This window comes from Callospermophilus lateralis, chromosome 1 (assembly GCF_048772815.1).
Source record: "Callospermophilus lateralis isolate mCalLat2 chromosome 1, mCalLat2.hap1, whole genome shotgun sequence".
NCBI classification, from domain to species: domain Eukaryota; kingdom Metazoa; phylum Chordata; class Mammalia; order Rodentia; family Sciuridae; genus Callospermophilus; species Callospermophilus lateralis.
In genome coordinates, this window is record NC_135305.1 from 42640858 (window position 1) to 42659608 (window position 18751).

Sequence of the window (18751 nt, forward strand, 5' to 3'; positions counted from 1 at the left end):
AATTTTAAGCAAGATATTTAATCACATCCACTTGGTTGTTCCGAGAGCAGTAGTAGTTTTCAACCTTTGGTATGGTAAAATAATACCTGGGGAACATGTTAAAATGCTATTAAGCTCCACTATAGCTACAATAAGGTCAAAGTGGAGCCCAAATATGTTTTCCCTATGAGTTCTAAGTGATGCTCAGAAAGCTGCTTGCTTTCAAGCGTCTCACAAAGGACTAGAACAGAACTAATAAATGTGTATGAATTCTGAGTAGTGTTTTCCCCCTCTTTTCTTCTGTCGCATGCTCATATTCTTTAACTTCTTTCTTTTAGATCGACTTTGAAGATGTGATTGCAGAACCAGAAGGGACACACAGTTTCGACGGCATCTGGAAAGCCAGCTTCACTACCTTCACTGTGACAAAATACTGGTTTTACCGCTTACTGTCCACCATTTTTGGCATCCCGATGGCACTCATCTGGGGCATTTACTTTGCCATTCTCTCTTTCCTGCACATCTGGGCAGTTGTACCGTGCATTAAGAGTTTCCTGATTGAGATTCAGTGCATCAGCCGTGTTTATTCCATCTACATCCACACCTTCTGTGATCCACTCTTTGAAGCCATTGGCAAAATATTCAGCAATATCCGCATCAACACGCAGAAAGAAATATAAATGACATTTCAAGGATAAAAGTATTCATGATTCCTTTTTTTTTTTCCTTGTGATTTTCCTGGTGCCAATCCCAAGTTTCAAGTTGCTAGTGCAGCAACAATTTATGAATGATTTATCATGGTTCAGAACAAAGAAATCACTTTCTCAGTTTTCATAACTGTTATTTGTCTCTTCTGAGCTATTTCATCTATTTTTGGTGATCTGAATTTTTTTAAAACCATTCCAGTTTTTTTTTTCTGACCTTTTGATTTGCAAGTGGATCATTGGTTTATTGGCTAACATATGAACATATTGTTGAAAGATAATTTGACAGAAATATGAAGAACTCAGGAGGGGATAAAAGAGAACCAATAACCTCAAGTGCCTATTCTTAAAATATTGATCATTTTATAAGGAGGAAAGAATTCCAGGCTGTGGCCATGAGTGTACAAGTATGTGGGCTGATTTTAAGCACACTTTCTCCCCATCATGAGGAGTTAATGAATTGCTGCCATTCATCTTAGTAATCCAATTGGATCTACTGATCCCTATCAAGTTAGAAAGCGTAATCTTCTGCATTGACATGACCCCACTCATTCCTTCTTCTTGAAATTTTCTGTGCCTCAGTATTTGTTGTAGGGATAACAAAACCTAAGTGCCTTCCTGTTTGTCACATGGTCCTTTTCAAGTAGGAGCTAACTCATCAACTGTCATTAGATCAGCAGCCTCCCTGAAGACCAAAATTAGAAAGAAAACCCATTGCCTAGCTCCCTATACTTGTTTCTGACTCTGAGATGCAGAACCTGGGGAAGCTCCTGTCTGCACTCGATCGTGTAGCATCTTTATCCATGTCATGTATGGTCAACATTAGCCCGATAAAATGAATGAAAGTGGACGAATGGGGCTGAGCCCTCTCTGGGCTGGCAGGAGTAGACGCCAGCTTTCCCTGCCTCTCATCAGCTGAATGAGGTCAGCATGTCTATTCAGCTTCATTTATTTTCAAGAATAATCACGCTTTCCTGAATCCAAACTAATCCATCACCAGGGTGGTTTAGTGGATCAACATTGTGTTCCCTTTTCAGCTGATCAGTGGGCCTCTGGGGAAGGGCTGTCAAAATGGAGGCCATTGTGTGAGACTGTCAGGGCGGCTGCAAACATGACCCCTTCTGAGTAAAGCCTTGCAACCATCTGCTATGCTGTGACACTCGGCCCCTCCCCCCTGTCAGGAGCCTTGGACCTAATCCAAGCATCATTTTGCTCAGAGAGAAGATGGGGGAGGAGGCAGTAATAAAAGATTGAGGTAATTTCGCTGGAATAAGTTCAAGTTCTTCTGAACTCAAACTGAGGAATTTCACCTGTAAACCTGACTCATACAGAAAGCTGCCTGGTACCTCCAAAAGCTTTTTATTCCTCCTGCTCGTATTGCATTTCTGCTGCTGGAAATTTTTTTTTTAACCTCCAGTTACGCTTTTATTTTTTATTTTCATACACTTATTGGAACTCTGCTTGTTTTTTTTTTTTTTTTTGCCTCTTCCAATTTTCTTGACAGTTTTATTACCAATCTGTTACCTACTATGATTGTTTGCATTTAAAACAGACACTGGCGTGTGGACATAGTTTTTTTTTTTTTTTTTCTTTTAAGCAGTGTATATAACTGAAAAAATATACTGCATACATTTTAAGTGTAAAGATATTTTTATCTTTATTTGAGGAAAATCATTTGGGAAACGGCTTTATGATTCAGTTTGTATACTGTATATCCCAAGACATGTCTGTTCTGTATAGAGGCTTAGTCCCTCATGCAAATCAATTGCTGGTCTGAAAAATTGCTGAAATTTTATATGCTTACTGATATATTTTACACTTTTTTATCCTGCATGTCCTATAAAAGTTACAAATCTGCACAAATAAAAACATTTAACAGTTAAACCATCAATTTTATTTTTTCCTCAAAACAGGGTTTTGTGTGTCAGTGTGTTTATGTCTGTGTGTTTGTATGTAGTGAGCATGTGTGTTGTGCATGTGCACATGCTTGTACTGTATTGGAGGGGGGCAAGTAATGGTCTTCTACTTTTCAATTATTACCAATCATTTAGTTGGGATCTTTTTGCTAAGGTCATTGCCATTCATGAGTTACTTCAGATAAAATTGTAATTAATAACAAAAACTTTTTTAGCAGTTGGCTTAATGTTTTATTATCTATTATCTAATATGAGCCCTCAACAACCTTGTGTGTTGGATATTAACACAGTCATTTGGTTAAGGACACAATTTGCATTTAGGAGGCAATGCCTTGAATTTTGCCAGGGCTTAACTGGGATTTATCAAAAGGTAATCATTTATTTTGATCCTTGGATAAGTTTATATTCAGGACTTCTGTTATTAGTCAAAGTTCTCCAGAAAAACAAAACCTATAGGACTTAGAAACAACCGAGATAAAAATAGGGAGCAAGAGATTTAGTATTAAGTCTAGGCTCTAGGATTACAGAAGCCAACAAACTGTAAAATCTACAGTGTAAGCCAGCAAGCTGAAGATTCAGGATAGCTGACACTGAAGGTCCAGGTCAAAATCTGGCAGGCTCAAGACCCAGGAAAACCCTATTTTTCACTTGAATCTAATGGCAGGAAAAAACTGATGTCCCAGTTTGAGGGCAATGAAGCATAAGTTCTGATGTGGGAGAGGGCTGGTCTTTGTTCTTCTCTGACCTTCAACTTGGGTGAAGTGTGCTCACATTAGGCAGGGCATTTGCTTTACTTAGTCTACCAATTTAAATGTAACTTTCACTCAAAAACACACTCAAGAAATATCCAGAATAATGTTTTCCAAACCAAATTTTGCAAAGGAGATCTTCTAATTTCTCTCACTCTGAAATTTATTTCACACAGTTTACAGAGTTCATCCTTTCTCTGGACTACCAAGGAAATACTGAGACTGTTGTGTTGGTAACTCACTCTGGGATTTGTTTTTACCCAACAATTCCCTTTCCAGATGCACATGAAGACATGTCTCTGAGTCTCTGCTCATGGCAGCATTTGAGATCCAGGCTGAAGTTACATTCTAGTTCAAGCAGAATAAGTGAAGTGAATATAAACAAGGATTCTCTTTTGGTTTTATTACTTGAGTCTCTAAATGAATATATATTAACAAAATTAGGACTTATTTATATTGTGATTCAGCCATACACAGGAAACAGTTCCAACTCTGGATGCACAAAAAAATAATTAGGTGATTTTGGAGGACTTATCTCTGTATTGGTGATCACAGCTGCACTCGTCACACATTTAATAAATGTCAGTTAACGTAATAATACACATCAGTTCAGCAGAATGGGGCTGTATCTGAATAGCTGATTTTTACTTGCCTGCATATGAGTGCTGATATTCAAATGTTCTGGTTTTTAAGTTATCCACATGCTAAAATTAGAGAAGGGAGAGTAAAGAAAGACATTCTTAACATAATACAAAATGTTAAGCTATAAAAAAATTCATTTTATGAATACATAAAAATGTTGTACTTCTATACCAAAAACTGTAGAAACAAATACAAAAGAAATGATAGAAGGTGGTAAAAGAAAGCATTTGAGAAACTTATATCATGCAACGCATTATAATATACTTAAAATATAAAGAGTTTTCATAAATTAAGAAAAAGATGTTGTCAATAGAAAAAATAGGCAAAGATATAAAAAGATAATCTACAAAAGGACATGCATGACAATCACATGAAAACCTTATTAGGAGGTAATAACATCAGAGCAATGGGATACTATTCTCACCTACATATGCAGTGATTGAAATAAAGGTAATATTCATACTAGTGAGGATGAGAAAGGCAATGCCTTCATCCATGACTTTTTTGAAGGTCACTAGTGGACAGTTAAGTTTTATAAAATTTATAAAATTAAATCTTTATAAAATTACAATTTTATTTACTAAATAAAAGTAACAAAGGCATACCAAGATTCATCATTATAGATGTTTGTTATTTGGTTGTCAATAGTATAATAAGTCGGAAACAACATAAATATACAAACACAGGGAGTCAGTTAAATAAATTTTGGTGCATGAACTTAACAGACTACTTTTAGCTTTTTGGTATCTTATGTAACAGAATAACCACATGAAAATATAGTCTTGATAATCTTAACCAAAAAAGGAAAGATAAAAATTATATGTGAAATATGCTACTAATTTGTTGTTGTTTCTTAAAAATGGGGATGGGGTAGGGCTTCAAATTGTTGAATTATTTCTAAGTTTCTGTCTACTTTATAGGCATTATTGTATGTGTGTAAGATTTCAAAATAGGTATTGATATTCTCACTTTACAAATAAGATTTAGAGTGTTGTATTGCATCACCAGCTCTCATAAATAAGAGGTCTTGGACTTTTGTGTTCGGTATCAATGCTCTGCTCCTCCCACTCTTCCACCTAACTTTATGTGGCTTCTGAGCCCTCAGCCTTCTTCCTCTTCATGAAGATTCCTGTTCCCACAAACTTATAGAATCATTTCTTCCACTTTGAATATATAATAAGCAAGTAGTATGAGCAAAGTTGGAGTAAACTTTCTCAACAGTAAACTAATAGCAACTAAAACTTGTAATATTTTCTAAGTTCCAAGTTTATGCATTTTAAATGTATTAATTCACATAATCCTCCCAATAACCTCCAATGATATGTATTATCATTATCATTCCAATGTTACATATTAGTTAACTGAGGCTCAGAGGAATCGAATAATTTGCCCAAAGTCACACAGCCAGTGAAGTCTGGGTTTTGAATCCATGGAGTCTAACTCCAGGGTCTGGGAACTGAACCAGGATACCAAACCATACAGTTAGTGGTAATGCCAAAAAGCAGAGAGCAAGGAGTATCTCTACTGATAATAAGTAATAGTTAAAAACATAAATGGTAATTAAAATGCAAATCAAAACATTTTACATTTAAAATATAAAACTAAAACTGCTCACAAATTTATCAAAATCATTGATTTATAGATTTAAATAAAAGACTTTACAACACAAAAATGTTTCATAAGAGTATATTTTGTCACATAGCTTAATGACTTCTAAGAACATAAAATGATTAACTTAGTTGATGTACAAACTTCAGGGCAGATATTTCACCGATAGAAGAAACACCCATTTTGAACTGAACCATAATGTTTATATTTATTTAGACCAAAAAAAAAAAAAAAAAACAGATAACTGATAGAACCATTTTACCATTAACACTCAGAGCTGCTATTTTTTCTCTAGAAATCTCCATTCTTTACTTGCCTTTCATACCTCAAATCTGCCAATTCCTTGAATAATAATGAATTTCTCTAGGTGTTATTTTTTACCCAACTTGCTTGAGTCAATAATACAAACAGAATGCACAACAATCTACTTAGATTTGCTCCCATCGTCTCTTTCCCTTCTGCTAAATGGATGATTCCCTCTCATACCAAAAGCCAATTCTTCCGTAGGTACCCAAGTCCTATTCTTCATTTCCCCAAGATCTTTGCTCCCTTGGTTATCTCCTTTAACTTCTTTACCACCAACCCCTCCCTGTGTTCTGGATTGTTTGTTTTCGCCTACAAACATCATGTGTCTATATTTCTCTTTAAAAAAAAAATACTTTTCTTGTCCTCAGACCCTTTTCTGATCATCAACTATTTTCTTTATGTTTTTTTACAGGAAAACTTCTTAGAAAAATTATCTGTAGACATTATCTAGACATTATTAAATTACCCTAGCTAGCATCATATTTCTAAGCCACCTAGGTTTTTAAAATAACATTTTACTCCAGGTTCCCAGACATAATGTATATCAGAAATCAATACCATTGTTGTTCCTCAGGAGGCTGTATTTGATTTGATTTCTTTATTTTGTTATTTAATTATCATTATCATTAACACCTATGAATTCATCCCCAAATCAAAGAACTACAATGGTGACATACACACACATATACACACATGAACATGTGTGTGTATATCTATGTATACAGAGACTATATAAACTACTTCATTTGGTACCTCCTCAGAAATATTGTATCTTACTTATGAATTGATTAGTGAATCTTTCTATCTTTAATTAATTGCTTTTTTCTAAATTTATTTCCCTAGATATTTATGTGATTGTATCAGCTTAGTTCTAGTTACACCAGCACTGTTCTGATACATTTTTCCCAGTATTTTATCCCTAAGGCTGCCATCCACAGCAGTACTGGCAGTGTACTCTACCACTACACACCGAATCACTCAGCGTGCCAATCAGAGACACTGCCGCGTGAACGGCATCTCCTGGGTCCTGCACAACCTTCCCTACTTCCTTATGCTTTATGGTTATTTTATAAATAGCACAAAGTTAGAGTGTGCATTTTATCCTGATAGTCTGTTCTTTAAGTAGTAAATTCAGTCTATTATAAATAAATTTAAGATTATTGATATATTTTTTCTATTTTCTTATCTTTATTGCCAGTGTTCTAATTTTTTTCTTTTTGATACTTTCTGATTATATATATATATTACTCTAGTTAGATGAGAATTTTAGCACACATTTATGACATTGGCCTTCCTATACTAGCAAAGCCAATCATGCTGACACTATCCAGAAGCTTAATTGAGAGATATTTTGAATCTACCAAGTGGGGAGGTGATATTCTTTCTTCATTTTCTTAATATTAGCTTTTTATTTTTCATTCAGAAAATGGCAAGTCTACCAAGGTTTCCTGCGTTAATTGATGTATTTTCTTTTTCTTCCCTTCCTTCCTGTTTCTCTCTCTTTCTCTCTCTCTATCCTTTCTTTCTTTTTTCTCCACTTACTCTAAAGGTAATTTCAATGGGAGTCTCTTGATTGGAAAGCTTTGTATGTCTCATAATATTTTATTGTGGTCACACATCTGAATGACAAATTAGTTACTTGTAAAACTCTATCTTCAAATTCCTTCAGTGTTTTAAAAAGATGATTGCACTGCCTCTGGCATTCGGTATCACTATTTAAAAGTCTTAGGTCATTTGTGTCATTTATCATTTTCTCTTTGTCTATGATATTTTTACGTCTTAGTGTACGATTTAAAAATGTATCTACATGTGATTTTTTTTAAAAAAAAGATCTATATTTCCCATTTAGTCCTCTGTAGTCTATTTCAATCTGTAGTTGTTCTCTTAGAAATATTTCTCCACATTTCTTCTTCAAATGTTTTCTTCTCTCCATTTTTGTATTTTCTCCTTCAGTGGTTTCCAAAGTACCTGATACTTCTTGGGAGTCTGAGGCAGGAAGATCACAAGTTCAAAGCCAGCCTCAGCAACTTAGTGAGGTCCTAAGCAACTTGGTGAGACCCTATTTCAAAATAAAAAAATAAAAAGGTATTGGGATGTGGCTCAAAGGCTAAGTGCTCTGGGGTCAATCCCTGGGACCAAAAAAATTAAATAAAGAAAAATGCAAATCAAAAACAAACAAGTTGGTACTTATATTATCTCTACCTCTGAACATTCACATTTCCTAGGACTTTCAATCTAGTCCTTCAGTGAACTAATTCATTCTTAATCTGATTTTATGTCACTTTTATTCAATCAATTAGGTTACTTCAACTCTTATATTTTTTATTCTAATGTTATACATAATTCTTTTGTGATATCTTTTCTTATTTCATACTGTTACTCTGTTATATTTCCTTTTCTCAAAGTGTTCATTTTAGAAAATACAAATTTTTAGTCTTTCTGTTCTAAAATATGTCTGCTTCTGATGGTATTTGTAATCCAGTTTGTTGTTCTCTTTTTGAGATAGTTTGTTCCTCAAAGGTCCTCTACATTACCATATATGTTGAAAATTCCCCAGGCTTCATCCTAAACCTTTTCCTGTCCCTTTATCCATGTGACCTCTGGACTCTCTCTCTCTCCTTAAATGTTTCACAGATATTTCTCCTATATCCTATTCAAAACTATTCTGTTGATGTTTCCTCCATCCTGCAAAATATTCTACATAATTTTAAATTGTTTGGTAATCTATGCAGTTACTCAAGCCCCAAATCTAGGAGTTTCCCTGAAATATTCTTGCCATGATCCCTATTGCCAATCCAGCAGATTCCATCAGTTCCATCTCCATGACACATCTTGCTTTGGCATTCTTGCCTCATTTCTACAGCTACTACCTCAGTGTGAACATTTGTCATTCAAATCCTGGTCTGTCCTAGCTAGTCCATTTCCACTTTTGCTCTGTACCCAACTCATTTAGTCAATTATTATACAGAAACATAAATTAACCCATGCATGTACACAAACACACACACATACACACACACAGAGAGACTACTATAGCAGAAAATCCTCTGATGACATATTATTGCACTCAGTATAAAATTGAATAACTGTACCAAGACCTATGAAGTCTTCTGTGGTCCAGTCCCTGCCCTTCACTCTCTCTTGCACATCCTCACCATCTGTACACCAGACCCACTGATCCTCTTTCAGACCCAAGAGCATGCTATGCCTTTTCTGGTCACAGAACTTTGCACAGCTGCTCCCTCTAACTGAAAAGCTCCTTCACCTTTCTCTCTTTCTTAGCTCCCTCTCATCCTTTAGGCCCAGCCTCAATGTCACCTCTCAGGGCTCTTTCAGGTCTTCCTTACCTGAAGCAAGTCATTCCTTCTTAATCTCTATCTTAGCCTCTTTTTTTTTCATCACAGAATATATCAAATATTTTACTTGAATGTTTATATTCTTTTAGTCTATTCCCCATTTAGGATTTAAGTTCCATGAGGCAGGGATTTTACCATAACAGAAACCTAATGTTTGTTGAACAGAAGTATGGATGGATAGTCAGACCACCCAGGGTCTACGCAGGCACAAACTGTCGAATTTTGGCTTTAACCTCTAATAATGTCATGAAGAAAGTCATCTAACCAGTTCTGAAATAAGCTGCAGTATTGTCAGCAACACATCTATCACTTGTTTTTCTTCTTCTACATCACAGTATTTCTCCATAATTTTGTTATCCAACAGAGTGTCTCAATTGTATCCATCTGAATATTTTGTTAGAATCAAAACATGAGTTTCCCTAACAAAGATTCTAGCAGGAACTAACATGGTTGTTTGATATACGTATTTTTCTTACTTGAATAATAGCAAACACATGTTGATACAGCTATTAGGGAAAAAGATGTTTTTCCAGCAGCTGTTGACTTCATCAATTCCACTATGCAATGAGTCACTCTGACTTCCACAGAGCTAGAAAGTTACAACTAAGGAAGTAGGGATTTTTTTTTATTGTGATGAGAGAGGAATGGGAACAGTTAGACATGGAGAAAGTTGAAAATTAAATCTACTCAGAGAAGAGATTTGATTCTATAGAAAGTTGAATAATATATATGCCAAAGGGAAAAAAACTGGACACCTACCTAGAATTTTAGTGAAACAAGTGAAAATTGGCAATAAGGGGAAGGTATTTGTAACAGGAAGAAGGCAGTTATTAAGAAAAAAAAGAAAGCAACAGCTGGCAGTGAGCTGCTCTCTGAATGGCCAACAAAGAAGCCTACTTCTTCCTGAAGTTATTATGTGATGCCAACTATTAATGAGATAATAACTATCCCAGGCATCAACCAACATTCTTTCTAGAGGAAATTTCTTAAATTCCCTATCACATGGCACAACCTCTTGGAAAAGGTAAGATTTTAATTACCTGAAAACTCTAAAACAGAAAGCTGTGTTGACTGTATAGCACAAGCAAGCACTCTGACTACATAATACAGTATGTATATTGATGGATATAATTTGGCTTGACACAGACTTAGCATTTTCGCAGTGATTTTTTTCTTCATTTCCTTTCATATTGCTCTAAAAATATATATAAAAAACTTTCATTTATTGAACTCAGACCATATACCAGGCGGTGTGTTAAACAGTTGACAAATATTACTACCAACAACCCTATGTCCTATATATTATTTTCTAGATCAAGTGGATACTATTGCTCTGTTCTAGAGATTAGGAAATAAAAGTTCAGAGAGGTTAAATAACATACTCTTGATTACCTAATGCACTTGACACTCAAAGTTCCTCTTTGGGGCTGGGGCTGGGGCTCAGCGGTAGCTCACTTGCCTCAAATGAGTGGGGCACTAGGTTGGATTCTCAGCACCACATGTAAATAAATAAAATAAAGGTCTATCTACAACTAAAAAAAAAATGGGGAAAAAAAGCTCCTCTCTATAGGGACACTCACTAAGTGCTCAGGACTGCACCATTTGACAGTCATCATTGTATGTCATCAGTGGGGGAAAAAAGAGGAGTAAGTGGTTAAAAGCCAAGTAAATAATGTATTCTCCAGTGTATGGTGCTGTTAACAAAGTTGTTCATGCTATTCCTCCAACAGGAACTTATATGGAGCAATTACTATAGAGAATAGAAAAATAAGATAAAGATTAACAATACAAAGGCCTCTGCCTTGGTGGAATTCAGTGAAGCACTATGAAGATGCTTCAGAATGGACTTCATATTCTGCTATTTTTGACAGTAAATTTTATAGTTTAAGATAGTAACTTTAAAATCCCCTGAGAAGGCAGAGGTGATGAGGGGTAAAGATCAAAGAAATGGTGTCTACTATTTTCCCTTAAGTAGACAAGTTCTTGTTTAAATTATTTTCTTATTAATTTTCAGCATTGCATTTTATTTGACTAAATAGTTCCATTGCCAAACAAATTTGAAAACCACTGATTGACCCAGGGAAATAAAAAATACATATTTTATACCAGCTTAGATCTTAAACAAAACATTGCTGCTTGCTTTCATCATTAGCACTCAAATACACTTTAATATTTTTTGAAGATACAGGCTTAACAGAGTAGATGACCAAACACAAAAAATATCTATTAAAACCATGAGTAAATACCAATTAAAATACAGGATAGTCTTGCAAATTCTCACACTCTTGTTCTAACAGAAATGAGTAATGACTTGAGTGGGATGAGTAGGGAAAACGTGGTAGTGTCATTTACATTCCTGAGGAGAAAATAAATTTAATAGCAAGCCCTTTGGCATTCAGACAGATATCTGGGATGCTGTTAAATATTGCTCAGGCAAATTACAAATTAAGTATCGGCCTTCCATCTTTACATTGGACTAGAACATTTTCTTCAGATCTTATTTCACTTTCAAACTTTAACCTTAAACAATAATAAAAAGCAAACAATCAGCCATTGTGTAGCAGAAAAGACTTTGAACTTGGAAGCAGGAACCTATCATCAAATGCCCAACCAACTTAAGAACCAGCTGTGTGCTCCTACGTAAGACCTAGAACTGACTATGTGCTCCAACTCAGTGGCCATAATGCCTCCACCTCATTAGACCGGTGCCAATGAAAATGTCTAAAATAAACATGGGACTTAGAACATTGCAGGCAAAAGAAACAATCAGTGAAGTGAATAAGAGCCTACAAAATGGCTCTCTATTTTACCACACACACATCAGATAGAGCACTAATCTCTAGGATACATAAAGAACTCAAAAATCTTAACACCAAAAAACAAATAACCCAATCAATAAATGAGCCAAAGAACTGAACTTTTCAGAAGGTGATATACAATCAATCAACAAATATATGAAAAAATGTTCAACATCTCTAGCAATTAGAGAATGCAAATTAAAACTACTCTAAGATCTCATCTCATGCCAGTCAGAATGGCAGTTATCAAGAATACAAACAACAATAAGTGTTGGTGAGGATGTGGGGAGAAAGGCACACACATACATTGCAGGCAGGACTGCAAACTGGTGCAGCCAATATGGAAAGCAGTATGAAGATTCTTCGGAAAAATGGGAATGGAACCACCATTTGACCCAGCTATTCCACTCCTCAGTCTATACCCAAAGGACTTAAAAACAGCATACTAAAGTGATGCAGCCATATCAATGTTTATAGCCACAATTCACAATAGCTAAATTGTGGAACCAACCTAGATGCCCTGCAGTAGATGAATGGATAAAGAAAACATGGTATATATACACAATGAAATATTATTCAGCATTAAAAGAGAATAAAATCATGGCATTTGCAGGTAAATGGATGGCCTTGGAGAATATGATGCTAAATGAAGTAAGCCAATCCCAAAAAACCAAATGCCAAATATTTTCTCTGATATAAGGATGCTGATTCATAATGGGGATGGGGAGTGGAGCATGGGAGAAATGGAGAAACTCTAGATAGGGCAAAGGGGAGAGGAAGAAGAGAGGGGGCATGGGGGTAGAAAAGATGGTGGAATGAGAAGGACATCATTATCCTAAATACATGTATGAAAACACAAATGGTGTGACTCTATTTTGTGTACAACCAGAGACATGAAAAATTGTGCTCTATTTGTGTAATATGAATTAAATTTACATTCTGATATCATATATAACAAATTAGAATAAATAAATTTTTTAAAATAAATAAAAAGAACATTGTAGGCAGCCCTTCACTCCTTGACCCTATCTCACTGGCTAGAGTAACAGGGTCACTTTTCTGTTTTTTGTAACATGTCCAATCCTTTCTCATGCTTCTCTTTGCAAACTAGACTTTTTTTTTTTTTTTTTTTGCTCATTAGAATAATAAACATGGTTTATTCTGAGGCAGTAATAACCCCTAGCCAACCTTGAGCTCTAGCTTCAGACCCCAGTCAGTTTCCCTTAGCCCCAGCTGGCTCCATCTAGTCCCTTGAGCCATTTCTTTATATATATATATATATATATATATATATATATATATATATATATATATATATATACATACATACACACACACATATGGCTTATATTATATATATATATATATATATAACATATATATAACATATATACACAACTAATATATATATATATATATATATATATATATATATATATTAGTTGGACACAATACCTTTATTTTATTTACTTCTATGTAGTGCTAAGGATCGAACCCAGGGCCTCGCATGTGCTAGGTGAATGCTCTATCACTGAGCTACAACCCCAGCCCCACTTGAGCCATTTCTATAGGTCTCTTTGATATACAGACCAGACAAAGGAGGCACACTGCCAACAGCTTACATCTGTGTGTACATGCTCACAAGCAAATGATTATGACCTTGACTCCATATGCTAAATCAGAGTGTTTATGACCTTGACTACACACTAAAAACAGCCTGTTGGAAGCCTTAGTGAAGGAGCAAAACTATGACCATTTTGGGCCTGCCCTTACAAATTACTACCCAGATAATCATTATCAGAGGATCAATGGACTGATTAGGTTAAGGCTTTCCTAACACAATCATTTCACCTCTGAACTTTCTTGCATAGTCTCACACATGAGATTTTTGGGGACTCTCATAGCTAAATCATAACGGGGACAACGCCTAACCCCCTTTACAGATGGGAAGAGTAAGTCAACAAGGATAAATGACCTACCCAGGGTAATTCATTGAGTCGGTAGTGGAACAGGCAATAACTTCAAGTTGAGGGATTAAGCTGTCTTGTCTCTCTGTAACAACCAAGATTGCAAAAACTTTAAATTATATAGAAAGTAGCATAAGTGCTGCATCTGTATCCATTGCACAGGCAAAGGCACAAACATGAAGAAAAGAAGGAACTATCCAAGATCACTACCGTGAGGAAAGAAACCAGCTTAAAACAGCCTTCTGTCTCCACAGAGTTTTGCTTTCACTCCTGAGCAACCTCCTCCCAGTAGAAGAACATTAATGTCATTGAGGAAGGAACCTGGGGGTTAAATCCTTGGCCCCAGCCCCAGTGGCAATGGGAAGCTCCCCCTTGAACCCACAATTCCGTCAATAAATAGATGTCTCTTTCATACAAGAAAACACAGCCAATAGTCACTACTCAGAAAAAAAAAAATGAGATATCCTACTGTAAATGACATAGCTATTTCATTATCTGTGCAATTCAAATGAAACATGCTAAAGGAAGAGGAGACAGAAAATAGCTGCTACCAGAGTTTCAATAAAAGATTGCTGTTGGGCACCCTGAGAACTGTGGGACCATTATGAGGCATAAATGTTTCCTCCACCTGACCTGTGGTGAGGGCAGGGGCCGGAAGGGAGGTTCTCTCAGCTTTAAGCAACAGAGTGCAGTGAGAAACATCATTGGCCTGAGGTCTAATTGCCTGCCCTATGATTAATGTTGCTAAGCAAATTTGGGAGTTGTCACGGTTCCCACCCTGTGGTCCACGCTCATTTGGAAAATAGAGCAAATGGAGCCCAGTGCTTTGAGAATGTCCATGTAAAATTATAATAATTGCTTATTACATAATACAGTTATTAAAGTATTTTCTGTGTTGTTCAAGAAACAAGGCATGTATGTTGATGACTGAGAAGAAGGAAGAAATGGGCATAATTGTGTTTGCCTCTTGTAACTTTCCCAGGCAAAGAAAGTTGCTCTGGTCCCCCAGGCCTTGAGACATTCTATTCTTATCTCTATTGAACTATAAACTCCCAGGGGGTAGAGACCGGAATTTGGGCATAATTATATTCATAGAACTTAGTATAATGACTGGCAGAAGAAATTCTGCTAAATTAAACTGATACCCTATTGTAGAGTTTACCACTATATAGAAGGCACCCTATTATATAACACTAAGTTCTGTCATAGGCACACAATAATTACAAGTTTTTCTAATGGAAGGACCAAGTCTGGTTCTTTGGTATCATTTTGACTCCGGAGTAGTGGTGTCCAATAAAACTTTTTATGATAATGGAGATACTCTATTGCTATTATAAGAAACAGAAAGTTTTTCGAAATTTTTTTTTCTTTAGATTATAAATACACATTTCAATAAGAACCACCAGTTAGTTACATGTGGTTGCTAAGCATTTAAAATGTGGCTGTGACTGAGAAATAAATTTTGTTTCAATTAATTTAAATTTAAGTCACTCCTTGTGTCTCATGGCTACTATGTTGGACACAGAGCAATAGAGTCTAAATTGATGCTCAACATATTATAGTTTGAATTGAATGGTTGCAAATGCCCAATCCCTCCATAAACCTGCACCCTGCCAAATAGCTCTCAGCTACAAAGCACTGGAACTCAATTATGTGGTTCTGTCAGCACAAGTGGATTACACCGTAGAGACCCTCTTTGTAGCTATTGTTGACCTGGTGTTTTTCCCAGTCACCCTTCTGAGAGGAACAGTTCCCATTGTGTTTCTAAAGACCCCTCAAATAAACGGAAGAAATGGAAAAGCAAGACCAGAAAGCAATCTGGGTAGCATCCTTCAAGACTGGGAAGACAGCAAAGCCACCTGAACTCCATAAGCACTAGCAGCCTGTGCCCTGATCCCTTTTAGTAACCCAAGAAACAAGGAGACCCCAGTAGGAAACAGCCACCTAGAGTTCCCATGGAGCCTTGGCAATGACCTCAGTGTTCCAGGATGGAAGCCCCAACTGAGCCTCCATCTTTAAAGAAGAGTTCAGCTTTGAAGTCTGAGCACTTCAACAGTGATCTTTGTGGATCAGATATTGGCATCCTCATGGCACCATGAAAGACAGAACCATGATAAATCTTGACCTTTCCACCAGCCAGGCCAAATGAAGGCTTGCAGCATATTCATTTTATTTAGAGAAAGGAAAGAAATGTAATATTACTCATATCCTGTGTTTTAAAAGAAAAATCATATTGCTTGCCTCTTGGTGACTGTGATTCAAAGCAGGCTGCCTTCCAATCTACATTTTTTTTACAGGAACTATCATGAGGTGGACTTTTGACTCACCCTTTGTCACAATCCCCAACCCTGTAGAACTGGGAGGACTAAGTCTGGTTACACTCGCTAGGCTGTGTTCAAAAGACCAGCGTTTCTCTCTAACTCACAAGCAATTTTCTTAGATCAAGGGAGTGTACCTAGGGAACCAACTAAAGCAAATTTTTCTGTTGATGAATTTTAGGTTCCTCTGGCAAATGTTGATCATCTCTAGCAGCTAGTAACAGATGAGAATTAGAATTCTTCTCCTCCACAATCTCATTACTGGTTGACATACTATCCGGAAGGCATATTTGAGACCAAGGATGTCATGTGTTCAAATATTCATTTAAAGTAGGCTCCAAAACAACTATACACCCAAACAGTAAGCACAATGGAGTCCCAGGCAATATCATGCATGAAAAGGTTCCTCAAGGCAGTGCATCAGTATCCTGATGAATTCTGATCAGAAGTCAAATCACAGGCTCCCCTGTTGCACTTTTGAATGAAGCCAAGGTCCAAAAATATCCAAGTGAAGGGAGGAGTCGGGGAAGCTCTCCCTAGATTCACACTCCCTGTGTATATACAAGGGCAGAAGTGCCTACATAATATTTCCTGCTAATCTACATATGTTTATCACTGCTCATTTCACCAATGAATATTTACTTCTAGAATCTGTGGTTGTTACCCAGCAAACTTTCTGTGTCCATCGAAAATGGGTTATAATTAGAACCCTGGTTAAGTTCCTGCAGACACTGGCTGAGGATCCCTGGAGCTGGAACGTCTTCGCCAGCCATTATGAAAGGGGTATGCTCTAAAATATACACACAGCCCTCTGTTAGTGTGAAAGGATCATAAAATAGTTCACAGAGAATATAGTAGGGCTGCTTTCCCTTCAGAAGAGTTCTTCCTGTGAACAGCTGAGAGGTTTGAACTCTTGCTTCTTACAGGATACAGAGGTTGACCTTGGAGTTCAGTGTTTCCCGTCATTGTTTTTCTTTTAGGTCTCCCAAACAAACAAGCCATCAAGTCGACTTTAGATACCACACGTGCAAAATCATTGTGGGCACACAGCTTACACACACCCAGCTCCTGGTTTTTCCAGACAGCCAGAACACACATGCGCCACCCTTAAGAACAACTACAGATCCAGGAGTGCTATTCCAAACCACCAGGGTCCTCCAATCTGCCAGTTTCTTTTCCCCAGAATGGGGACAGTTGGAAAAATACCCAGATGGGAGCTGAACATCCTGGTACTGCAATGTATTGACTTTTTTTTTTCTTCTAGAAGCAGAGAATAGTAATAAAGATCACAGCATAGTTCTCAGTGCTATGCAGTAATATCTACGACCGAAAACAAAAAATACTCTTACAACATCCTTTTTGAAAATGTTCTTTCTTCGAGAATTCAGTTTGGCTGCCCTGTTTTTTGTCTTCTTCACCTAATGTTGATCAAATTCTGAGTGTTGACTTTTTATTTAGTCTATTCAGGTGCTATAACAAAAATATCATAAATTGGGTGACTTATAAATAACAGAAATTTGTAAGTAGCTGAGAAGTCCAAGATTAAGGTACCAGGAGTTATTCTGGCGATGTCACTGTGAGGACATTGTCCTCACATGGCAGAGGAAGTTGCAAGGGAGCTAGCTTTTCTTTTAGGACATTTTTATAAGGGCACCAATCCATTTTGAGGGTTCTTATGACTAATCACCTCCATAAGACTCTGCTTCCTAATATCATTGTCTTGAGGGTTGAAATTTTAACATACAAATTTGGAGGGGACACATTTAGATCACAGCTCCTATTATAGAATTGTGAAATTGATTTACTGAGTAATGACTACCTGAAAATGAGGAGAAGAGATTTAAAAAGAAAGGGGAGAAGGGGAGGGGAGAGGAAAGAAGAGAGAAATATCTGAGTAGATCCCAGATTGCAAGGGTAATAGGATGACTTTAATAAGACTAACAAGTCACAATGTGTGTAATTTTGCAACATAAAGCATATTTAGTACGAAAGACAATATCAAAAAAATTTAGACTACTGTCATAATTTATTTGAAAATAAATTTTCTCTGGATCCCAAGTAAAGTGTAATAAAATTCTAGTGGGAAATCCTACATACCTATCAAGATTTAACTAGGGAGAAATGTTTGGAGTAAATTTTATCAGGACCCCAAAACATCTGCCTGTGGAAATATTAAAGTGTAAGAATAATCCCCTCATGCAGTCCAGGAAATTTTCTGGAAAAGTATAGTCTTAGTTTGCATCCTTCCAGAAACCCATCCTGAAACAAAGATCCATAGGCAAGTGGTCCATTTGAGAAGAGAAGGGAATATTAGTTGGGAACTAGGAAAGTGATACATGAAGGGGAGCAGCTAGCTCATATACATGGGGAAACTGAGGGGAAGACCACATGTGGCAGAATTGTCCCAC

General features: G+C 36.5%; 1 protein-coding gene across 2 annotated transcripts in view; it reads left to right on the forward strand.

Moving 5' to 3' along the window:
• Cav1 (caveolin 1) overlaps positions 1-2567 on the forward strand; it is a 32895-nt gene extending 30328 nt beyond the window's left edge. For both annotated transcript variants that reach the window (XM_076834128.2, XM_076834138.2), the window contains exon 3: positions 318-2567. In XM_076834128.2, coding sequence (XP_076690243.1) covers positions 318-659 — 342 coding nt within the window. In that variant the 3' untranslated portion in view covers positions 660-2567. The remainder of the gene's footprint in view (positions 1-317) is intronic.
• The last annotated feature ends 16184 nt before the right edge of the window (positions 2568-18751 follow it).